The sequence below is a fragment of the Coloeus monedula genome, assembly GCF_965178545.1.
Source record: "Coloeus monedula genome assembly, chromosome: 8".
Taxonomy (NCBI): Eukaryota; Metazoa; Chordata; class Aves; order Passeriformes; family Corvidae; genus Coloeus; species Coloeus monedula.
The window spans coordinates 5266044-5292210 of NC_138788.1; the positions used below are offsets into that span (position 1 = coordinate 5266044).

Below are 26167 nucleotides of genomic sequence, written 5' to 3' on the forward strand. Positions count from 1 at the left end.
GACCTTTGTTAAAAATAAGAGAAGTGGGATTTTACGTCCCAAAATGAGCAGTGAGAACCTCCAAAATTTCCTAGTCATTTAAGCAAGTGCACTCTGATATATTACAGCTACAATAACCAAAGCATTAGAAAATGTGACCTATGAGAAAAACACCAAATGTGTTAGTCCTAATTGGCCCAAGGAACAGAAAACCAGAGGGGAGAGAAAGGAAGGATGGCATAGCTGTTTTCATTGATGTAAAATGTTTTTGCACAAGACTGGAGAAAATCTGTGTTATGTATTCATAATGGATACAAAGAGAATAAGCTCTGCTACAAGGGGAAGATTCGATTTGGACATTGTAGGAACCCAGAGTGCCGAGAATATTTCTCTGCCTGTTTTTAAGGGTTTTTACCCCCCTGGACAACACTGTTTTGGCTTCAAACCTTGGAAAAAATTACCAACGATCAGACAAGAACTAGAAAATACAGTGGTGTGAATTAGGTGATAGACTGCTATGTAAGATTGTCACAGGGTGAAAAATTTAGAGGTTTTGGGCTTCTCTTTGTAGTAAATAGATAAGAATAAAAAATATCAAAATGGAGGATTGTTGTTGTTCTCTAAACCTTCTTCTACTACTCCATGTTCTGCAGTAAAAGTAGTTTGGGATAATCGGATAGAGAATTCCACAGTTCCTGCCCATGTTACTGAATAATTGGTAGGAAAGTGAAAATAATATACGTTTTTAGTAACTATTGGTTAAATTATCTTTAAAAGGCTGTGTAAATCTTGATAATTAGACTTCTCTCCTGCTTTCTGTGCTCTGTGCTGTACCTGGGTCACACGGGTGGCTCTGTTCCTCTGATAAGACTTAATAAACAACTATCCAGCCGCATTGAAACTCCAGGAAAAGTCTCGGTTTATCTTTGAAACTCCTTGCAAGGACTTTTAGAAAATTCTCTCCCATCAGGAGGGATTTGATTTATGGCATGGTTCAGTGTCAGGACATGAAGAAAACCAAGTTTCATACATAAGATTTTGTTCCATTTTCATAGATGTTAAGGCTCTCATGTTTGTCTTTGTGCCAGTTTTATCTCTGTCTGTTAGCAGATGACAGAGTTGAGTCTCTCCCATTTCACTGGGCAGCAGAGGCTGTCAAAGCTGCATATTGTGAAAAAATGTGCAAAGGGAAAGTATTGATCTGAATAACTTCCTCATTTGATGTCTTAGAGGGGAATATTTTATATTGCCTTTCACAGAACTTGGTCGCGAAACCTTCCTCGATGGAACAATGCATTCCACATACAAGAATTTTAGCATAAAAATAATTTAATTTGTTCAGAAGCTAGACCTGAACTAGTGTTCTTCGGGGGGCAGGGGTGTGTGTGTTTAATTCCACTTTGTTTGGAGAGCCTACTTGGTAATGAAGGCTCTTAGCCTCCCAAAGCAGAATGAAATTGGTGATTTGTGACATGAAGGCTGATTCGCACAGTGCGAGGGCCTTAATGGGTTCCTTAGTTCCACGTCAGCTGGCACTGATCATTCACTTGAACATTATTGGTTACTGAATGACTGAGGGTGGGTGGATGCATGTTCAGGGTGTCTGAAACCTGATAATTAAAAGCAGGAACAAAAGTGATGGATAGAGGAGTCATGGCTAGGGCGGTTTTATTTCCGTTGGCTGAGTGTCTGGGAGGAATAGCTGCTAAAACAGAGATTTGCACTTAACAATTGTTAAGTCCTGGGTGGGAACGTGTGGGAAGGATGACAGCAGTGGTACCTGTACTTTGAGAAGCAGGCTGTGCATTACAGTGTGCATTTTTCAGTGAGGCATGAGTTTGTGATGGACAGGCTTATTCTGTATCTTTTTTAAAGATGATCTGTTTTACTTGCAGCTCAGATAGTACAGAGGGTCGGTTGAGACTGAAGAGGCTTGAGCAGATGTTGAGGTTGTAGTAAGTAATTTCATCTACTCCAGTTTGAGAAATGCACTTACCACTGGCAACCTTTTGCTAAGGGATATATTAATCCATCCAAGAGCACTTTTTTAGTGTAATCATTGAGCATAATTCATGTAACAGAAACAGATTGATTTGGCATGTTAGAGAGAAATCTTTGCTGAGGGGGCTACCATTGCTCAGACCTTATTCATCTGACAAACCTACGTATCTTGTGGAATTCTGAATTGTCTCTTGTTTCTTGTCCTTTCTGAGCCCTGACATGTTTTTAACACAGTCAAACTGAGATAATTACTGCACCTTTTTTACCTTTAATATATTGATGTATTCCAAAACCAGTTTCTTTTCTGCATTTCATCTGCCTTGAAACAATGGTTTTGTTTTGCCTTTGAGATATACTCTCCTCCACAAAAAATGCAGGCTTCTAAGAGAGGAAGGGGAGATTCTGTAGGAAGTCAGGCTCTATTAGGTGGTTTTCACGTATGACTTCAACTCTCTGGTTCTCAGAAGTGGATTTATCTAGCCACACCTCACTCCAACTCAGGATGCTGTGTGTGTGTTGCTGCCAAGGAACACTGTTGGCTCCTGCCTGGTGTTGTGTGTGCCAAGAGCCCAAGGTCCTTCTCAGCTGGCCTGCTCTGAAGTCAGACAGCCCCAGCTTGTTTTGTTTGTAGCTTCTGCCTTCCTAGGTGCTGGTGTTTGCATTTTCCCTTGCAGAGTTTTAGGAGATTCCTGTCAGCCCATTCCTCCGGAGTACCTGAGTCCCTCTGGATGGCCCTATCCCTGAGCCCACTGGCAGTTCTCCTGGCTGGTGTGGTGTGAAAACTCCCTGAGTGTGCAGTCCAGCAGCTGCCATGGCCCTTGGCAGGGGTGTCTGGCAGCACTGGCCTTCAGATGGACACCTGTGGTGCTCCTCTTGTTCCCAGGTCGGGGACAGCCTGGGAAGCACTGCCCTCTGAGCCTGACAGCCAAAGGCTAAAGGCCCAGCTTAGTTACAGGTCTTGAGAGATGGCATGAAGAGCCTAAGTCCATGACACTCCCAGGGACTGACAGGAGGGTGAGCAGCCTGTACTTGGCCAGTTCGTTCCTCTGTCCTTTATTAAAAATGGGAACCATTATGAATTTTTGCAGAGGTAACATGCACAGCACCTTTCTGGTTGCCTTTGGAGTTAGCCAGGCCAACAGTAAAAATGTTGTAGTTTACCTTTAATACATACAGATGAGAGAGAGTAAACACGGTCTAATCTCTTCTCATTTTCAAATGTTGAGGTGATGTTTAGAAATGAAGTCTTCTATTTCAAACACAGCTATAAACTGCCTGTATATAAGGCCATATATAATCTGCTTTATGAAGATTACTACCAAAAGAACAGTGGCTTAATTTGTTTTTCACTATCCATTTTTAAACAAAAAGTATTTCCATTATAAATGAAATGTCTTAATTAGTTTCCCACTAGATGGAGCAAATGTATGTCAACCCAACAGAAGAAACAGAATACATTTTAGATAGCTGAAGAACAAATCACTTGTATTAAAACCTACTGTTCTATTCTTGTTAATTATTGGTTTTCTGACTTTAAAATGGAAGCTTCTAAGCCATACGGTAATTTTTCCTACTTAATGAACATCAGCAAAGGCTATGCTTTGCATGAAATTGTATATCAGTTGTCATGTTCTCATGAAAGAAGGGACTTGTGTTTAAATAGAGGTGTGTGATTGTAATACCTATGTTTGATCATTTTTTTTCTTAGGGATTTGAAATTCTTTTTTAAAAGCTGCACCCAAAAAAGTGTCTCCTTGCAATAAAATAACTGGAGAAAAGTCAAGAATCTTCCAGGCTCCTGAGTGAGTCCTCAGGTCCCTGAATGTAGGATTTGTACCCCTGAAATCTTAGCTGCTGTTCTGGTCATGCTGTTGGTTTTATAAAACTGTTACCTTGTTTATAAATCTTACCCTCCTCATATCTTAGGACTCTTATAGCTGCAATACTATTACTAGTTGGGATTTTCAGGCAGCTGTCAAGTTTTCCCCAACTTTTTAAAGATGTGTTCAGAGCTTTTGTGCAGCATAACTAGGTCAGTATTTCCAGGAGTAAATCTGTTTGAATTACTGTAAGCATTACGTGAGAGTGACATACATACAAAGTACTGTCAGGGAAAGGAAAGAGGAAGCAATGAAAACAGGGCTGAAATGCACATTTGCAGCACAAAAAATGTAGCTTAGGACAGAAAACAGGTGCTAAAACTCTCTGTGCCAATTTACTTAGCTGTGCCAACTTCATGGTTTTTCTTTAAAAGGATTTTCAGAGGGCAGGACTCAGAATTTTCACTTCAAACTTTTCAAGTACGCTTCTCAGCTCCTATGTTCCCTATCTCCTGGTTGGTCATTGAGAAGACTGTATCCTAATGTATGCCCAGTGAGACCTGGAAGCACAGGAATTGTCACATGGAGCCAGGCTGTTGATCTGTTTCTAATAGTGATTAACCTTAACTTTTTTGGTCTTAATCTCCTGGAGCAGAACAGTGTAAGTTGACTGAGCAAACAAAACCTCCAAGCATCCAGTTACAACAAGACAACTTTTGCCCCGTACTGTGAGTTCACAGCATTTCTTAGTTTTAAAACCTCTGCTCTGTTCCCTATAACATCTTTTATTATTGAAAATAGTTTCATCTTTCAGTGTTAAAGGTCATCACTTATTCTCATAATTAAATACTTTGTTCTTCACCACAGTTTATATTCTCACTGATCTTAACTGGAATTACAACTTTAATATATAAAAAGTATTTTGCAAAATTTTCTGTTAGTGACAACAAATATTATTACCTACACTTGAAAATGAAAATGTGTATGGGCTATGGCTGGATAATGATTTTACTGTTGTTTGATGACAAATTCCTTGCCAGTGCTTGGTGACAAGCACTGCTGTCAAAGACAGAATTCTGATCTCTGGCTCAATTAATCATTTGTTGTTTTTCTGTTAACAATATCCCAAATAATGTGGTATGCAAAAGATGTCATTTTTAAGGGAACTGCCAAGAACAGATTTCAAGAATAGATATGTGATTGTTTTTAACAGAGGGGATGGTATTTACCATAGCATTGAAATGTCACAATATTGACAGATTAAGAACATAGTTTTTTAATTTGACCTTTATAATCTGGGGTTTATTGTTCTCAACACTCAGTTGCTTTTAGCAAAAGCGTGAAAAGTATTTTAAGTGACTAGATAGCAACAATTACATGAGGCTCTTACTAAACTAGCCAGAAAAAATAAAAAGTGCTTGCAATTTCTTGTTCTCTTTCTAGTGCATCAAAAGTCTTGCTCTGGCAGTGTGTCATCTGGCAGAATTAAGTGGTGTTGTGACTAATACACAAAAATATCACTCAGTAGCTAAATTTTTGCAAAGCATGATATTTTTGCATTTGTGACACGTGTACCGTGGTTTGTTACACTGAGTGACATGCGGCCTGACAGGATGAAATGTTCAGAGTCTGGGCGTTAAACAAATGTCCACAGTAGAATAGATAATCTCTGTAAACCCATTGTGTGCTCACTGAAAGACATAATAGACAAACTCAGATCCTCCTGGAGTGCACACAAGCATTTCTGCTGTTGCTGTGGGATTTACATAGCAAAAAATAACTGCATTTGCAGTAGTAAAATAAAGACATCACTCATCAGCTTAGCTCCTGTTAAGGTGTTAGTCTGCTCTGCATTGTAGTATTGGTCTGTGAAAAAGAATGACTGATGGGGTTGTTGAAGCCAAGATAAGATAAAGCATAAGAGCATATAATGACACTCTAAAGGTCAGCATTTAATTGAATGTTAGATAAGAGGAGATGGCTTCCTTTCACACCATGATGCCTGTTTGTCCATTTACGTTGTATATCTTGAGATTTTAGACCTGGCTCTGCATTATGTTCTAGCAGCTGAGACCTTTTATTGGCAGGATTGATGGTTCCATGGGTTGGATGTGACCCTTAAAAGCAAATGATATAGATAAAGTTCTTTGGATAATCACCTTTGAGGAGGGTTAGCATAAAAAACTGCGTTGCAGAAGATGCTGTGAAACCTAGTCAAACAAATTGTTCTACAAAGCTTGGAGTACAAATCAGATAAACCAAAAAGCTCATTTGCAACCAGTTTAGAAAAACTGGCAGATACTTAAAGACTAGGGCCAGACCTTGGTTTTATTAATTATTCTCTTTAAAAGCCTTGTAGAAAAGCAAATTGAAAGGTTTGTCATCAGAGAGTGGTTTTCATTTCAGAGATGAAAAGGTAATTCATATCCTGAAATCACCCAGGTGCAGTACTAATGACTTGCTGTTGTGGCTTGAAGTTGAGTACCAGGAAGGTGTCAAATTCATCAGTATTAGACTTTGCTGTAAATACGACTTTGAGTCCTCAGCCTGAGTCTTCAGTAACAAACCCACTAAGAATGCAGATTTATTACAATCATTGAAATGTGAAAAGGAGTACATGCTACTTGTGTAGCTTGTCAGCCGCAGTAATGGAATTACAGCCTGGAATGTATGTGTAGGGAATGTACTTGAATGCGTTTTTGTCAGGATCAACAGAGGCTCTTCACAAAGGACCGGAATCTCTTGGAGCCCTGAGCTGGGGGCTGGGGCAGCTGTCCTGTGCCCCCTTGTGCATCACTCTTGCTGCCAGCTGGTCCATCAGCTTGTTTGTAGTGCAGGCTTCATCTTGGAATGAATTTCTCCCCTCCTCCAGCCCTTCTAGGGGAGGCTACCCAAGAGTTCTGCTCCTAGGGCCCCTGGAAACCTTCCAGTTTTTTTCTGTTCAAATTTGCTTCTAACCTCCGTTTACCACTATGTTACACATGAGTCTGTAGGTTGCTGCTGACCGGAGTCTTGTGCTTCATTTTACCCCTCAGCATTCTCCCTTATATTTACTCAAAATTCTATACTTCATATGTTTTACAGTGAATTTGCCATTTATGTCTCGGATTCATCCTGTCACTGACTACAGTACTTGAATTTCTTCCTCTTCTGTTACTTGCTGTTGATAAGACTCCTGTTAGAAGTCTTAAACATATACTCTCAGCTTCCTTCAGTGCTTCTCACTCCAGTCCTCCAGCTGTGCTGTTCTGCCTGTGCAAAATTTCTGTTTATTGATGACAGCACACCATTTTGTGTTGCAAGCCCTCGTGTTCATACCAGTTTAACCCTGCAGTCATCAAACGTTCCTTTTGAATGTGTCGGCCTGTGGAATATTCATATAAGCAGATATGTGTGTATCAGGTTTTTAATAAATAGTGGATTATGACAGCAACATGGAAAAATCAGATTTTGCGTTGAATTACATAAAACAGCTTCCAAGGATAGAAAACAGTTGAGTAACTACTTCTGGTGTTCCCATTATTATGGTAGGGAGTTTTTACAGTTTTTGGTGTTGTGTCTGAAAATGACTATAGTTTATGGTTTGTGATTTAAGCTTTGATAAATCAACAACTTCTCTCTGCTTGAAATGTTGTCCTTAGTCTTTAGTAACTGGATAGGTTTGTTTTGTTTTTCTGAGTTCTGTGGTACCAACAATTCAAAATGTGGCAAATCTGGGCATAGGAGAGAATGACTTGGGAAGAGCTCAATGGGAGTGCACTCCTCTGGCTGGGAAAGTGGGCTTTCTGCAGGAAACTTCTCACCCCAGCCACAAACAGATTTTACTAACCTGAAAAGGCCATAGGCAATTTAAAACCAAAAAGATTTCTGACAACATTTAGCCTGTGAGGCGTTCGGGTGAGCAGCGCTTGGACCCTGAGTCCATGTTCTGTGTATGATAAAGAACTGGAGAGGGAATCCCTATGCCAGTGCAGCTGGAATGAGATCTCTGCTCTATGATTTGCAGTTTGTAAAGTGCCAGATCAGATTAATACAAGGCTGACTTTGTCTTCGGAAATCTTACCTGAGACTGCCATTGAGAGGTGTCTTGCCCTGCCGTCCGTTTGCTGACTTCTTTGCTTGCCAAGGTTTCCATGCTGAAGCTGGTAATATTTACATAGCTTGACTTCACAGAAAAATATAGTGTCAGTGAAATTCTACAAAATTCTCTTGGTGGCCCTAAAATAACCATTTTGTAAATATATACAGTTTGTTGTGGGGTAATAATGGTATAAAGCTCTTAAACACATTACCTGAAATTCACCTATGTATAATGTGACTGTCTTTAAGTTATTAACCATTCTGCGCTGTCACAACATTTTGAATTCCATGCCTTATAGAAGAAAGAAACCCTATACTGGAAATGTGGGATTCTCAAGTATCTGTTAGCCCAGGAAGAAAAGGTGCTCTGCTGCCGTGAATCCAGCTTTATGATCATTGGGGGAGAAAATTCCAAGCTAATTTTATAAAAACCTAAGAATTGCAATGTGCTTTTTAAAATTTTATTAATAACACAAGTATAGTTTAAAAGAAAAATTACTTCTTTTTCTGTAAAACTTAATTGAGGCTCTTACATACCTGAGGGAGTCAGTGTAATCCTGAGAAGCTGAAGTTACTCTGTTTTAATATCCTTTCTGTTATTGGTCCTCTAATAAGAGTATCCCTAAGTGTTTCAATTGAAGTGAGTTTGTGATAGTTTTTTTTATTGACGGGATACCCATTGCCACCAAATTCTCATTTTTCTTTCACACTGCAGCTTTTCCCAACAACTCTTGTATGGTAACAGCCTTTGGCTACTGTGGAATTCTTACTGGGTCTAATTTCAGACTTAAAACTGAGACTTCATCACAATGTTTATCTTTGCCTGAAAATAGGTTGTTCCTTTTCCCCACTTCGGCAGTGTAGCATTATGCTTCTCTTTGTCCCAAAAATTGATTGCCTGTTTTCTTGAGGAAGTTTAGGTGTATTTATCACCCCTAGCATGCTGTTTCTGCCAACTTGTGCACCAACATTGAGTTATTTCTTGCAGTGTTATCTCATAGAAATGATGATTTTCTGCAGTGAGTGAAATTGTCTTTGTGCTGCTGAAGCAATGGAGTGCTATTTGAACCTTGTTTCAAGGCTGATGTTGAGCTCTGTAGTTTATATACCACCCTCTGACCAAAGAGGTTCTTTCCCAAAGGATAGGAATGCACACAGGTGGATTTATTCAGGTTAATGCAGTGCCATTACCATGCTATGGACCCAGAAATAAAATGACAGAACCCTGCAGTTTCCCTCTCAACAGGTCTTCTTTGTGTATGCCTTGACAGTAACAACATGAAGGTGAGAACATAGCAATTCTGGATTAAAAACATTGTATTTGACTTGATTGAAACTTGGGTAAAAGTAATGACTGGGTTTCTTTCTGCCTGTCTTTCACTGAGGTTTTCTGATAGTCCTGGTGTTGTCATGTTTTTCTTGGAATGTCAGGCTTTTGGGGGACTCAGAACATCAGGATTTCCCTCTAATTGGAACTCTAGATGTCAAGGTGGTGGTAGATCTGTCACTAGTTTTGTAGAGCTTGGTTCTATATATTTTTGGTTCTTAAAAATGTGAATTTACTTGATAAAGGAGAATTTCCTGAGTGCCCTATTGCATTGGTAGAACCAATATTTTTTAAGTGGTTCATAATCCCAAAAATTTTGTGTGCTTCATTCATTGTGCAGTGTGTTGCTGATAGAATAAACTTGCTTTTAATGTTTTATTTAGTGTCCTTTATAGAGTCATGGTCATTGTGCTTTTTTTACTATGTTATTTATGATAAAATTCAAAACTTCTACATGAAACCCCTTTTCTTTTAATAATATTTTGATAAAAGGGAAGCAGTAAATAAATCTGAAGACCTGGATTGCTTAGAAAATCTCTTGTCATAAATGAAACAGAATCACAGAATCAACTGGCAGTTGATGTGACTAGAAGGAACAGACAGTGGCATATGAAATAATGCCATGTATAAAAATAGCAAATTAGGGACACTTATTTTTTCTGGTAGTGCAGGAACTTGTGCTGCTTAATAGAACTAGTAAGCGACACATTCAAAATCCATTTTTGTCATGTAAAGGTTTCTTGTTAGACACCTTTGCTAGCAGCAGCAACACCAATTTAAACACAGAGTTGAGTAACGGGTCAAACGGGACTGGGTGATGTTTGTCAGACCCTATCTTAGACCAAGTACAATGTGTTTGACATGAGTTCCCAAGTTACCCCCTCTGGCAGAGAATAACCCTCTCCTGCCTTTTCCACAGACGCCCGAGGAGCTGGAAGATGTGTCTGACCTCGAGGACGAGCACGATGCGCGCAGCCGTACCAGTGTTCAGACCGAAGGGAAGACGGACCGGGTATGTGTTACTGTGGGCATGGGGAAAGCACTGTGATCAGGGGGAATGCTGCTGTGTTCTGTTCCTATGAAGTCACTTCACAGTTGAAGTCCTCTTACTGGCAAAACAGAAGTAGTAGCTTGTAGGTATTTACTATCAAAATGTAATAAAAGATCCACTAAAGCCTTCAAAGATCACATTTTCATGTATGGTCTTGTACTTCTCAGCTAAACCAGAGTACTACTTTAAAGGGAATGCTTTTCTTTGAAAAGAAAACCATAAATAAGACATACTTCAGAGGGCACAGAGTGAGAACTACTTGCTGAAGACAGTGGTAGGTAGGGAGCTGGCTGTCAGCAAACAGAGGCCTGGGTTGGTGCTGTGGGGAGATGTCTCTGGGATGTGCTTCTCCTTGTGAGGTGGAAGGGACTGTTACACATGGACTGTGGTTAATACAGCTAAAAACCCCCAGGACTTTAACATTATTGTACAGACATTTCTTTTTTTCTTTTTACATTTCTCCCTAAAATAATACAGTTACTGTACTGTAAATATTCCTTTTTGTGGGATCTTGATAGAGGTCATGGCTTAAAGCCCGATTCTATAGTTCAGAAACAATTTTCCTAGATTTCAGGTCTTTCTGTAGGAGCCATAAATGGCACATTACCCCCAAAAGCAATAGAAAATTATAGCTGTGACTAAATTATATATGTATGCACTCAGCCTAAATCAACATATTGACAGACACCTGCACATACTTTTTTTTTTTTTAGAAGATGTCTTAACAAATCTATTTGCTACTGCAGCAGGAAACAAGAACAGTGATTTAAGGCCTCTTTGTTTGGAGTGCTATTTGATATTGATATTTGAAGATTTATACCCAGAACCTGTTAAGCAATATGAGGAATCTGAGCAGGCAAGATATATGTTAAGGTTTAGGGAGTGTGTGGTTTTGTGTGGTGCAGCAGCTTTATGTGCTGTTGGGAGGCTGTTGTGTGCAGTGTTGACACCAGGAATGCCTGTGTTCCAGAAGTGCTTTGGCAGGATTGCAGAGCAACACTTTTTCCTCCTTGAGTTCTTTCTCTTGGGCATTTCAGCTATAATAATTCAGTTTTATTTATACATATCTGGCTCCATATTTGTTCTGCATAGCAGCACTCTTGATTCCTCTTGCTTTGTCAAGAGTGTTGTAATTTCTTCGATGTCTCATCTCTCACTGCTCCAACAGGGAACTGGTGCCTTTTTTCTTTCTGTTTTTATCGCAACATATAAAACCAGATGTGATGTGTGTATGCCACTTGTTACAAAGGCTACATCTTAACTAGCAAATCCTGTTTCCCTTATGTATGGAAAAGTCATGTATTATTAATCACACCTTCAGAAGCTATCTCCATAAAGAGAGAGGAGAGGTTAGTGGTGAGATAATAGGACTGAGATTTGACCTCTGATATTTATCTTCCTGACTCATCTTGAAAATGCTACTTTGTTGATCTTTTCCCTCAGATAATTTCATATTTCTGAGATGAATATGGTAGTGCCTGTGGCACCATCCCATGCTGGGGGATACAGGTCAGCTTGGGCAATGTGCTGTGAGATCTCAGGGTATTGAAACTGGATAAAAATACTGATTATTATTTTGTAGGGTGATTTTGTATCCTTGAAGAAGAGGTTCCTTCCTTAGGATAAAAGGAACTATAAAAACAGGAGTACTGCTTGTGGATCCAAGGACTAATGCAGTTTTTCCTAGCTGGAAGTTAGCTCTTCCTCTGGTGGTTGTGTGTAATTTGTGTAGTCACCTCTGCAGGTTTATTACACACCAATTTATGCCATCACGATCAGTGTAATTCCACTGAGGGAGGTAGTGGCTTGTTATCCTAGGGTTCTGCGTTGAAGAGAAGGGCAAGTAAGATTTTGCCCAGTTCATTTTCAACTTAGAAGACAATGTACATGTTAATGATCAGGACAAATTATTTTAAGTGTTTGAAGTTACTAAATTAGTGATGAGAACACCTTCATTTAATTTCAGAGTTGCTGCTGCAGATTAAGGTTATTATATTGGGGGAGAGGCAAAATGTTTTACCTCATAACATAATCCACTTAGGGGTGGTAAGAGCAGAACTCTTTCAGGCAGCCACACACCCACATTTTTTTTGTCTCAGAGTTCTGCAGACAGTTTTGTGAATGCATTGGCAAAAATGTCTGAGATGAGGATGATTTTTTTATAGTTTTGTTGCACACTGTGTTTGTGCAACAATTCAGGGCTGATAAAAAGTTGACTCAATGTGTTGTGTGAATTAGAAAATCCTGTCTAAGTTATTTCATTGTTTTATTTGTATTGCATTTTAAATACAGTGATCAATTATATTGCTCTAAAAATCTACTAAATTCTAAGAAGAGAGACTGTATAAAATAGCAAAGACCAAGAAGAACTGTTGATACTTGCATAAAAAGTAGTTAGAAGGGAAGTTAGGTTGGCCATAAAATTAATTAGAAATTCTTATCCAGGTAACAAATACTTAAATGTCTAAGTTGCTACATTAAATGAAATGCTGGCATACGTTATCAGGACACAAGTGCTATTTTGCTAATAAAAAACCCAATTTTAGAATATTTTGTTAGTTTAATTTTTATCAAAGCCCTACACAAGCATGGAATACTGATGATAAGAATTTAAGAGTAATGAAAATAGTTACTGTAATTTTGAGTAGGTTCTATGAATAGTAATTGTGACACTTGATACATAGCAAGAGATTCCCTGTCAGGAGTCATGCTCTATCAAAAGCATTTAATTTTCTTGCCAATTTTTAACCCAATTTCCGTAAAGAGAAGAGATTAAGTTACAGAAACACTCAAGGTTGTAGCAGTATATTATGTACTTCTACAAAGTAGAGCTGGAAAGAACCCCAAGAACTCAGCTAATCCAGCCATTTGGGCTCAGACAGAATAAATGTACTTCTTCTTGACACGCATATATATGAACAATTGCACTGCTCTCTCTACTTAGCTCATTACTGGAATTGATGGTTTATTGGAAAGGTTTTGTCTTTATACCTCATATGTTGCAATTAACATGTTAGCACTCATCTTCAATGAACACAGAGAACGTGAAGCTTCCTTTCTGCACGTATAATTTTTTGTATGTACTTGTACATCCTTTCTCTATGGCCTCTCTCTTTGGAAGCTCCAGGTTGAATAACTCCAGTAACCTTAATTTGCTCTCCAAGGTAGTGTTTTCGGTATGTCCTTTTAGTCTCTCTTTCTCTCCTCTGGGTGCTCTGCAGCTGGTTAATGGGTTCTTGACTTTTGTGTCCATATTATTTATATTGCAAAATGTGTGAAGCCACCTGTGATCTCAACAGCACAAGTGTGAGGTTTGCACCATTTCCTGCTGTGTGCATAGCTCAGAAGGAGCTTTGTATGAGGTTTGCCTTTCTGCCAAGAGCACAACCTTTTATCGCCTGTAAATGCCCACCCATACAACTGCCCATGACTGGTTCTGTCTCAGTGTGCTGGTGTTTTTTCTTAGGGGCAAACCCTGTACTTGTCTCAGCTGCAATACACCCTCTGATGTTTTCAGATCAGTTCTCAAGATCACTTTGAGTTGCAAACCAGGCCTCTTTCACTGCAAGTGTGTGATGTGTTACTCTTGATTATGTGGAAATACTAATTCTGGGGTCAGGGCAGCTACATTCACAACTTTTCCTGATAGATCCCTTGGCTTGGCGTGTGTTCTTGATAAGTGCTCTATGAGCACTTTTCTAACCAATATCACATCCACCTAGTGGAGATTACATCTAGACCTTATTTCTCTGGGTTATTTATAAGGATGACATGAGAGCCAGTGGCAAAGCTCTGGTGAAGCCCAGACTTAGGACATTGTTGCTTTTTCACCTATAGGCCTATGGCCCCAGGACAAAGAGAAATTACATTTAATATGACACAGTTGCATCATCTAAGCCAACCTTTTTAGTAAAGGCTGATGCAAAAATGGCATTAAACAGTTTGTTTACTATCTCCCAATAGTTTTACCTCTTTATCTGGTTTATCCAATTATATTGTATCTAAAAATACAGCAGAACTGTCATGGCAGAAAAAATGAGGCACTCTCTGGACTTGTTTAAGGAATGCTGCACTTCAGCAGGCTTGCTGCAATTCTTGAAACTGGGAGAAGGAGCTGGTGACAGCAGGTAATAAAATATCAAAAGAAATGCAGCTGCTCCCCTCTGTCAGTATCTCACACCCACACAGTTCATCTCTGGGGGTGTATATTCACTTTGCAGGGAATGCCGAATATCCAACATTCTCTCTGTCACCTCTTTATCCAAATTCAAAATGTTATTCCCTCAGTAGGGAAAATAGTAGTAAAAGGTGGTGAACACATCTTACTCATTTTAACAGGATCCCTTTTGGCTCGGTGGTGTCTTCATGAATGCACTTTAAACATACTGGCATTCAAACAGAATCTCAGACTCATTGGGTGATTTGGCTTGGAAGGGAGCTTAAAGATCATCTAGTTCCACAGCAGTGATGCCCCTCACCAGGTCAGGTTGCTCAGGGCTCAGATCACATGTGTATTTTATGACAGTGGTCTGCAAAGTCTTTTCAAGAAATAAACAGGTAAAGGTCACAATTGGAACTGTTGTGAAGCAGCTTGATTGAAATATATTACTGTCTTTGAGTGATTTGCAAGGGTCCTGTTCATTTTCACCAAATGTTCAGCTGACTGCAGCAGGAGAACAGGAGCAGACCAGAGGGCTTCTTGTGGCTGCTGAGGTTGGGGGGAATGAAAACCTCAGCTTTCAAGACAAAGCAGAGACACAAATCGGTTCTTTTGGGATCTCTGCTGTTACCTTAAAACTATGGTTTGTGAAGAGCAGGTTATTTTGTGTTCTTGCTTGTAAAAGCTCTGAGAAGTTTTTCATCTGCTTGATTGGGAAACTGGAGTTTGTTTCTTTGTAACCTACAAAATTGCAGAAAAACAGAGTTTTCCTCTTTTCTTGTCTGTACTTACATGACATGTTGCAGCCTGCAAAGTTGGAAGTGTTAAATAGTTTTCGAGGGAGATTCTTTGATCTTGATTGAATGTATTGTGCTGCTTTCTGTTGCCTTTCTTTCCTTCCTGGTCCCTGTAAGTAGTAAGAATGGTGGTGGTATGGATCTGGCCCAGTTGTTTGGTTTTAGGGGTCAGGAAAGAAAAAATGTCTGTCAGTCCGAGATTCAAAGAGCATAATCCTAAGTTTATATGACAGTCAAATCCTTGGAGTGCAGCCAGAGACAAAGGTAGGCAAAAGGCTAGTTCTTAGGGTTGGGATGTCATTGGCAAGCAGTGTACCAGGGAGCCAGGAGTCAAAATGTTCACCAGTTAGTTATCCCCCATGTGTCCTTACATGGCCTTAAAAGTTCAGCTCTTTTCAGAGAACTGACTGAAACGTGGAAAGGTAATGAAAAGAAACACCAGTCTCACAGGGTAAGTCAGGTTGCAAATGGGACAGTTCAAATAACATAACTCCAGTGTTGGAGACTCCAGCTCCCAGGGACCAACAGCCTTCTGAAAAGTTAACTCAGGGAAATTTAAGAAAAAAAATCTATACTTTTTTTTTAATAGAAGGAAGAAAATATCAGAAATATAACTTCTCCTCTCACCTAGTCCTAACTGTTATCTGCTACTGCAGTAATAACATTTTGTCTTAGAAGTAGTGAAAAAATCATTTTCTCCTGGTGGACAAAATAAGCCTGCATTCAAGTAATTGTCATTCAATTTAGATCTTTATTTCACAATTACTGTTATGTTGCCTATTTCGATACCAAGTTAAATCTGTGCTTAAAAGGCTGTGTATACAATTGCTTTATTTTGTTGCTGTACATGGTTTTATAGCAGTTTGAGGGAAAGGAGAGAAAAGACTAAGTCAGAATTACAGTTTCCTCTGCCCCTTTGTTCCAGTGGATAATGTGTCTCATTCCACCTGAAGCTCATTATTGTTGGCAGATAGCAAGATGCTGTATGTCACAGTTCCCTCATTAAAATGTCATCTTTCTTGTGGTTTCCATATCCAGGCCTGTAATCTTGAACTCAAAACAGTATTGAAGCTGGGGGCTAGAAAATACCACAGACATCCACCCATCAGCAAACATGGATGAGATCATGAAAGTTCTCTGCCCTGTGTAGCCCAGCTCAGGGTTTTTTAACAACGTGGGAGAAGTAGCCTCAGAATAGTTGCACTTTCTAAAATTCTGTGACCATACGGTAATTCTGACCACAGTAAGATGGTTCCTTCCACCCTTAACCATTCTGTGATTGTGTGTGATTCCATGACTGCATTTACAGGTACATGTTGGGAAACATGTAATTTTCAGTAATTTGTGTAAGTGAGAACGTTAACCCTGTGACAGCGATTCTAGAGTAAATAAAATCTCTGAAAAGATGTGAAACACATATACGTTATGTGTAAAACTGATCACCCATTTTATTAATTATAAACAATTCCGCCACAGCCTTACCTTTCCATTTTATTGGTGGTAGCTAATGTTTTCTAAACAAGAATAAGTCACAAAATATATATTGTTTAATTGCAGAGTACTGACTGTGTTAATAATTGCTGTGTGTAGATGTGAGTTCCTGGTGGTCTGAAGGGAAGGTGTGAGAAGAACCACCATGGCAACAGAGCCATCAGGCCCAATGGGGCGGGGCTCCTCTCTCCTGGGGTAGGAGGTATGAAGGGCCAGGCCAATGTAATATCCTCGCCCCAGGCTGCTTCCTGCCCTGTTCTGACACAGGAGGGGTGCCTGACCCTTGTCTGCAGCAGGCTGCTCATCTTGCTCATGAAGAACATTGAGTAAAAACATTTCTCTCACCATGATGCATTTTCAGGAGCTTTTGGTAATCTTATTCATATGGTGATTTCTGACATGTTCATCTATTCATCTTCTGCAAAGACAGAAGATGCATATTTGAGCAATTAAATATTTTTCAGTTCTTCAAATGATAATATAGAACCTTCTCAGAAGAGAGAACGAATATACCTGAGAGTTTCAGGACAATTAACCCTTTTCATTGCTTATTTTGGACCTCAATCAAAACTGCATTTTGTAACTTTTACATGTATCATACTTAAAACTATTTAGGCTCCTTAGCCGTAAGAAATAGGAAAATATATCAGTCATAAAGGCTCTTTGGAAGAATTTAATCTTCTTTCTCTCACTGTGTTAATATTAGTGGTTTCAGGAACACCCCTGTCCCCATTACACTGAGATTATTTATTTAGCCCAACCCAGTGACAACATACAAATTCTGAAATTTAGAAGTGCTCAAACTTGAACAGTTGGCTCAGGCCATAGTGTGTTTAAACTATGTATTTATTAATATACAGTGGTTTTGTTTAAAGAAAAAAGAAAAGTACTCTGACATAGATGTTTTACAAATCAAATCATTCTGTTTTAGGCCAAGATGACTCAACTGCCAGAGGCTGAAAAGGAAAAGATAGCTGAGCAAGTGGCTGACTTCAAAAAAGTCAAGAGTAAGCTTGATGCGGAGATTGAAATATGGGATGATACCAGCAATGACATAATTGTTCTGGCCAAGAAGATGTGTGTGATTATGATGGAGATGACTGACTTCACAAGGTAATTACATAAAGAAAGGTTCTTCGATATTTATAAATGCTGGAGGCCATTGTCACACTGTTACACCAGCAAACAGAGTTGTTAATGTCAGCTCACAGCATCTACAAAATTGAGTGGCTCAGCCAATGCAACACGTCAGGTAGGAGCAATGAACTGTTGGGGGATTTAACGTTTTGAACTATGCTTGTCCCTAATTTTTTTCCTTTGTCCTCTTTTATTAATTTGCTGGTAGGGTTTTTGCACGTGTTTTAGCACTCCATTTCTGCTCTCAGTGAAAGGGAAAAAGTAACAAAATAATCTCCATTTTAAGCTGTAGATGTCTCATTTCTTGTTCTTTCTACTTGTATCAGACTGTGCTGTCAAGCATAAAACACACTGTACAGAGCCCACATGTGACAGTGCACATTCAGACTCATACATATTTTATATCCCATTACTTGCTGTTGCTTTCATCAGAACTCTTGTGCTGCTAGATGTAGTTTTAAAGAATGAAGAGTACCACAGCAGATAGGCCTCAAAGTTGGTATTTCTTTCTGCTGCCGCTATGTGTTTGATGATGCTCTTATAACAGGAAATAAGTTTAGGTGCAGGAGCTTTTTCTGTCGTGCTCTGAATTAAATGTTCTGTAAATCTCATCAAATTGATTATAACAAAGGAAGATATTGGTGGTGGTGTCTGTCCATCCTTTCCCCCTCCTGGTCTACGTTAGCAGTAAAATAGTTGCTGACAAGTGAAGCCTTAAAACACAGCCACTCTTGCAAGACACATACTGCCTCATAAAATAAGTCCTTTCATGCAAGATACAAAGAACAGTCTTGGCCTTCTGGACAAACTCTTTGTGGGTGTCAGTGAGCAGGGTTGCATCAAGCTGAAGCAGCTGTGACAGAGCTGGGCTCTGGTGCAGGCTCCTTCTGGGGAAGGCAGCTGTTGCATTTTATCACACTGGCACTTTCCAAATCCACCTGCAGGTGAGAGAGGTGTAAAGGCTTGCATGGAGAACTCTGCAATCCACTATACAGCTGGTTTTAAATATCTCCTTCAGTAAGAAGTTTGGTTGCTTCTTTAGTGATGCCAGATGAAGTCTGGTAAAAGGAAGATTTGTATCTGTCTGAGCAATAGGTGAACTCTCGTGGCTCTTTCTCTTATTGTTGCTTGTCAAAGATGGCAGTTATATGTGCTGAGAAGCAAAGCTGGCTTTTCATTTCCTGCTCTGTGGAAATCTGGGAACAGATCATAGAATTGTTTGGGTTGGAAAAGACCCTTAAGATCACTGAGTCCATCCATTAACCCAGCACCACCATGTTCATCGCTAAACCGATTTACCAAAATATGAATATTGATCTAGTCTCGATATCCAACTGAGACGGACAAAAACTCTCTAACAGTTTAGAGTTAGAAAGTGCATGTTTTATTGGTGCCGGACAGCTGCATGGAATAGCTTCCTAATATGCAGTGTCAAGGTATAGATGGTTACAGAGTCTATTTATCCACAGAAGTTATGAATATCCAAAAGACAAATACATATTTATAACAATGACCCCTCCTATTCTCTGCTTCGTATGGAAATTAGCTTTAATGTCATTAAGCATGCATAGTATAGTTTCTAAATTGGGTCGGTGGTCATTATCAATTGAGGAGTGGTCTTGAAGATGAAGAATAATATTCTTCCTTACTTGAACTTTCTACCTCTCTGGGTTTTGACAATAAAAATGGGAAACATTCAGTTTCTTCCTTATGACTTCTGAATAGTATCCAGATGGGAAAAATTAGCAATTGTTTTAAATTTCTTTAGATCTATCGATCAATGTTTTCTGGTTCTCATTATAAACACAGCAAATATAGAAAGACAGTTAATTATCTGCAGTTTAAAAGCTTGTTTCTAACTTAACTGTTATTAACTCTTAGTCTCAGGTGGACCTACTTCCTCCAACTAATTCTAGCAAAACTTATCTTTAACTAAAATCTTAGAATCTTTATGTTTCCTTCAAAATCTGTGTTTCAAAACCATGTCACAAAGTGCCACATCTGCATGTTTTTGAGCACTTCTGGGGATGGTGATTCCATCACTTCTCTGGGCAGCAGCCTGTTCCAATGTTGAACCACCCTTTCAGTGGAGAAATTTTCCATGATAGCTAATAAAAACCTCCCCTTGGTGCAGCCTGAGACCACCCCCTCTTATCCTGTTGCTTGGTCCCCTGGGAGTAGAGCCTGACCCCACCTGGCTGCACCCTCCTGTCAGGGAGTTGTAGAGAGTGAGGAGGTCATCCCTGAGCCTCCTTTGCTCCAGGCTGAGCTCCCCGAGCTCCCTCCGCTGCTCCAGATCATTCCCCAGCTCCTTAGCCCTTTCCTGGACATGCAGGGCATGAATATTGCAGAAGCCATAGCAAACACCAGCTCATCTTAGGGTCTGAGCTCTCCAGTCTGTAACTCCCAAGTTCTTGAACATGAAAGAAATAGAAGATCCTGACATTTTGTATTTGTTACATCAGAAGATACTCAGAAAAATAGTGAATTTCTGTGTTTGCGTCACTCGTTACATAAGCTGATTGCTGTTGCTCTTCAAATGGTATTACCTTGCATTCATTGTTACTGGATCCCAGTGAGTGGCTTTCAAAGTTTTGGTCTTTTTGCTCTGTCTTCTGTAGAAATAAATAGCAAGAAATGGCCTGACCTGCTATAACAGTTTTAGTAATATTTTAGTGGAAATGCTCTAATTTCTCTGATGATTGGCTAAAAATGTACAAGAAAAATCCTAGGGTTGCATTTGGTTTGTTTTGTTTTTCCCTAAGCTTTATGTTTAAATGGAGCAGGAGTTTTGTTTTCCATTGCCAAAGCAGACTTACCAATTAAAAAGATATTTGCCAGTAAACATAGCTAAGTCCCTTTTGCTCATCTAAGGGAATGTGTATCTATTCAAGCAGTGCTTTGGATCACAACACTGGAACTTGTAATTCCTGTTGAGAAAGTAGCAAGGAAGGGTCGCTGGTTTAAGCATAAAGGGAGCTCTGCTATGAACTTTGAGAATAGTTTTACTGTTCTGCTCTTTGAGCGCTGTGCACCAGGGAAAGTTCCTTCAAGCAGAGAACTACAGGATGTCTCTGTGCAGGATTTTCAGAGCACTTTGATGATAGGAAAGGTATCACCAGGGCTCAGGTAAGACTGAGACACCAGGCAGAGCTTGCTGCTGTGTCAGAGGTGATTTTGTAGATGCACCACAGAGAGACCAGCACTGGTAATTGACCTGCCTGGGCTGTTCCACAGCCTGTCCTAACAGCGTGCAGCCCATGGATTCAGGATTCACAGTGCCTGTCGAAGCCTCTGGGACAATCCCTCTTACTTTTCTGTGGTGTAAACAGTAAATGAGAATGGCTGGGGTTTTACCCCTTAACCATTTTGTAGATTGCTAGATTCCAAATGGGGCCATATGAACACTTTGTTTAAACAAAAGAGTGCAGTTCTCAGCAGGCTGTTCAGAAAGTGTTTCATATTTGTTCTTGCTACTTGACATTTGTTTCTAAAATGGCATCAGTATCAGAGTTAATATGAGAAATATTGTGAAAATAGCAAAACAAATGAACAAGACTTGAAAAAAATCTAGCAAAGCCATCCTCCAACAGCTGTCCCCCTTTATCCTTGTAATAAGACTAAATGTAATTCTGCTTATACTTCTAGTGCTTCAAGGATTGCAGCTTGGCTAAACTTTTCTCTCTGTTGTACTCTTGGTTAACATCAAGTGCAGCTGCCCCATCAAGCAGGGCTCCCCACCTGGTAATAGCTACAGTCCTCCGCCTTTATTCATCTGGGCTTCTAATCTTTGCTTGGGAAAGGAAACTAGGGATCTAAAATGAAGATGGGAAGTTAGATGGAAGTTCTGTAGTTACTGGGACTTGAAGAGACCATGGGACAGACACAGGACAGAAGAGGGATTCTTTTCCTACTCAGGTTCATCTGTGAAACTCCTCACCCTAACTCACTATTTGATTTACTTTTCCTGGTGCCCCTTCCCACTTCAGAGTTACTCATGATCGTCCTATTTCCCATCCAGCAGCCAGATGATTTTGAAATTCTGTGATGCTTTGTCATTGCATCATGAAATCTGCTGCCTTCCTTGCCTTTTTCTGGCCCTTCTAGCCCTCAGATTTGTTTCAGCTCCATCCAGCTTCTCTCACTCATGTGGAAATCGCATGTCCCCGCTCTCCTGCTCAGTCTTGTCCCTGTCACCAGCCTGGTTTGTCAGTGCCACAAAAGATAATGGCACCTTTGTTGCTAACCTTCCCCAACTAAGTGCCATTGCAGTCATAGTTCAGCTTGAGATACATGTATGAACTTCCCCTTTCCCTCCCCTCCCTGCTCATCTCAGGAGTCCATAGCTACTCAGTGTTTGTGTCATAAGCTGTATGTGAGAACAAACAACTTCCACTTTAAAATTATTTCATCAAAAATCACCTAAAGATTTGAGGTTGTAAAAATTTTGTCAACAGAGGTGTTTTCCAGCTGAGTCATCAGAAAAGAGAGTTATTTTGGAGACAATGACTTTGGGCAAAGAAGGTGAACCTCTCCTTAGGGTTCTATATTAAGAACAACTTCTACTTGTGTTAATTATGTAAAGACGTTCTTCAAGGTAAATTTGTTTCCAGAGCAACAGCAGTTCAGTTGTGTGTGCATACTTGCATGTGTTTTATCATGCATGCCTTGTCAAACAGGGCCAGTAGGATTTCCTTGTTCCAGCATGGTAGGTTAAGCAGATATGCTTGGCTGTTAAAAAGAGCAGCAGAATTGCATTAGCTACAGTGGTGCCAGTGGTGTTAAAGGTCTTGCAGTGCTTGAGGATCCCGACTGGCCTGCCAGGACTGCGCGCAGTGGCCTCAGGCAGTTGTTGCTCTCAAATAAACATGGGCTCTCAGATTTTTGATGGATTGTTGAGGGGTGCCAAGTTAAACCATGTAACACAATCAGCTGAGACTGTTCCTTCTGCCTGAATGTTACAGAGCTTCTAATACTTACACAAATAGGTCAGAATTTTGAAGGCAGAAATCCAGTATGTGTGTCCTGCCCATCTCAAAAGCTTGTGACTGAGTCTGAATTTCCTTTATACTACTACTGTGTCTTTATTAATGATACTTGCATAGAATATGGTATTTCATGTGATACTTATGTGGATGCTTCTGCCACTTCAGTAGTAGAAATAATTTCAGCTGATTCTTAAATATACACACCAGCAAGTATTTAATCTGATTTGGCAGTTGCTACTCAATATAGTTCTAAAAATTAAGTGCTAAATATTCATCCTTTGATAGTAAAATTTCTAAAAAAAAAAGATAGAATCCAAATATATTACTTATTTTATACAACCCTGTATTCCAAAGGGGAAATCACCTAATGGATTGAAGTCTTAGACCCAAAAAAGAAACATTCCAAGAAAAAAAAAATTATTTAACAGTTTGGCTCTATGACAGTGTTACTCCAAGTATTTATATATCCACTTTGCCTGCAAGCTAAGTGGATTTATTTTTCTGTAGTAGGCATAATTACCATCAGTAGTAGTATTATTAAACAAACGCAGTAGATGATGAATGCACAGTCTGATTTAGATCCTTTTGTTAGGGATTAAACAGTCAGAGTTCCCTCAGTGACGCAGGTTCTGGTGGTGGCAACGTGCAGCTGCAGAGGCTGTTGGGGGATCAGAGGCGCTCACACACCCTTCACATGGTTGGTGCTTTGCAGGTTAACAAAGCATGGTAAATACTTGTAAACTAACACATCGAACAGCTAATAGCCAAAATAATGAGCACAACGTTTCTTCCTTTCCTCTGCAGCATTCGTGGCAAAGTACAGCTGACTCACACACAGCTGCAGTCAGGAAACAGGTTTTGCTATTACGCATGACTGGAGTGGAAGTACTAAAGGGAAAGGATAGACGGGAGCTGCATATCAGCATCACAGTAGGAAGAAGACAGGTACAAACACAGGCCTAGGTGCATCAGCTTTGTTTTTGCAGTCGTCTTTTCTGTCAGCTGCTGTTCCTTAACCACAACTGTTTTACGCACTTCTGTTCTCTGCCTTCGCTGTCAAACCCAAACCACACATTTTCTCTCATCTCTCAGTCTTGCTGCTGACTGCAGGCAGCACATGACATTCATAATGCTCTGATACAGGCAGGAGAGACTTCCAAGTCTAAACTGTTCTCAGAATTTCTGGGAAAATAAAAGCTCTTTAGCAAATGTCAGGTCAGAAGGATGTTCTGCCACTATTTCTTCCTTCTCTCAGTGACATAATTACATCGTGGATATCTTTCTGTACTATAAGCATGTGTAATTATTTCACAGTTTATCTATTGCCTTTTTCCTTGGAAGGGTGAGGCATTCACAGTTTCATTCAAAAACTGTTTTTAAAAAAGGTGCTTTATCTGTGCAACTTCCGTTTCCTTGGAAGAGAAATGAAAGTGAACATAATACTGTCCTATTACTGAGCTATTGAGCTTAATAGTTGCACTCAGACTTTTGATAGAAAGGTGACAAAAAATTATTTAGGTTGACATTTGACCTTTCTAATTTCTACTTTTTATATTGCCAATGCTTGCAAACCATTTAAAAAGAAAAAATTCTTTTCCTGCAAGAAAACCAGATACTGATACAAGTAGCAGGGCTCAGAAATGGAACCTTTTTTTATGAATGGAGCCTTTTTCATGTGGACATGAGAGTTAATTTAAAATAATGTTTTAATTGATTTCAAATAGTCACTTGAAGCTAGAATGGAAAATGACTCCTAAATTTCATGTATACAGGTAGAAACCTGGACACAGTCTCACATGAGAATTCTACCAGTCATCTGGTTAAAAGTCTTATGTAAAACCCTTCAGCTTAAAACTTCTGGTGCTTAAAACTTCTGCTTGTGTGATGTGTTTAGTTGACTTACTGCTGGACTGTGTGAAGCCACTTCTGAATCATTTCTTGTGTGCTGTAGGATGCCTCGTAGTCATGGAAGCTGTGAAGATTAATTCCTCTGATTAGAGCAATTACATGCTCCACATCCTAAAAGAATTTTATAAATTGAAGTGCAAGAAAATGTGTTCCATTTTAAACAGTAAGGCTCTTAGTTGTGCTGTTTCTGTAGAAATCCTTGGTTTGTGCTGATGTGTTAGTTATACCTCACGTGTCGGTACAGGGCAAAGTGGTACTGACACAACCTCCCTGTCTCAGTGTCCAAGTGTGACTGGTATTCACTTGGAGACAGGGGATCCTCAAAAAAACCAGAGAGAACAGCTGTTGCTTCTTTGGTATTTTTCCTGTAGTCCTGTGTAAGATTTCAGTGACTTCCTTGCATTCTTAGAAATGTTATAATTAGTGTAACAGTTATTTCAGAGTATCTAGTATTTATAATCCTTAACATAAAAGCTGAGGGGGAAAAAAGTGAAGAGATTAAGAGATGTTTGTTGGTTGGGCAAATGAGGAACTATTGTCTATGCCTCATATATGTAGTCAAAAACAAATTAATAAAATGGAGACATAAATATAGCAAAATCAAGAGCAGACAAACAGGTCTTTGTAGCCTCTGGTAGAAATCCATCAAGGACCAGAGGCAAATCAACTGCAAAATCACGGTGTCATTACAGCAAATGCAACCCTATTTTAGTGACAAACTGTATGTCTTGTGCCAGAAAGAGCCATCTTTTGCCTTTTATCTTTTGGGACTGCTATAGTCAGAGGACAGAGGAATTTCAGAGCTCTGAAGTATCAGCTTCTGTCAGCAGAGGCATCAGGAGCGTAAAGAGGAGTTCAGGCAGTAATTTAACAGCTTCCAGACCAGATTTCCTGGGCAACTGGGAGGGCTGTGGTGGGACATCTCCTTTGGGCACACACAGCAAGTCAGAACAGTGCGTGTGTGAGCAGCACAGTGCCCAGCCTGGAGCTGGGGGTGCCTTGCAGCAGTTCAGGGTGTGCTCTCATCATTTCACAGGGTGGGCAGAGGTGGGGTCAGCCCCTTGGCAAGGGGGAACAGGAGCCTTTGAGCTCTGGGCTGCTGCTCTGACTGCAGCTGCTCCATTGCTATCCCTGGGCATCTTCCTCCTTGTTCTGGGGGCAGCAGGAGCAGCATCCCGAGATTGTGAGGGCATAGCCCAGCTGCTGCCTGAGGGAAGCAAGCCAGGGTCCAAGAGTGATCCCAGTGCAGACACAGCTTGCACTGAGTGCTGCTCCGTTCAGCAGCATCGGATGTAGGAGCAGCACAGGGTGCTGATAGCCACTGGCAGTCCCAGCCAGGGGGAACAAGGAGCAGCTCCGTGGTCCCTCGAGGAGCACAAAGCCAGGCTGCAGCATGTCCCTGAGCCTGTCCAGGAGAAAAGCTGCTGGC

At 40.0% G+C, this 26167-nt stretch overlaps 1 protein-coding gene across 1 annotated transcript in view; it reads left to right on the forward strand.

The window, feature by feature from the left end:
- Positions 1-26167, forward strand: part of CTNNA3 (catenin alpha 3) — a gene marked incomplete at its 3' end in the record, with an annotated part of 425372 nt that overhangs the window by 345542 nt on the left and 53663 nt on the right. The window contains exons 14-15 of the mRNA XM_082286514.1: positions 10127-10219; positions 17637-17818. Of these exons, the coding sequence (XP_082142640.1) occupies positions 10127-10219; positions 17637-17818 (275 nt within the window). The remainder of the gene's footprint in view (positions 1-10126; positions 10220-17636; positions 17819-26167) is intronic.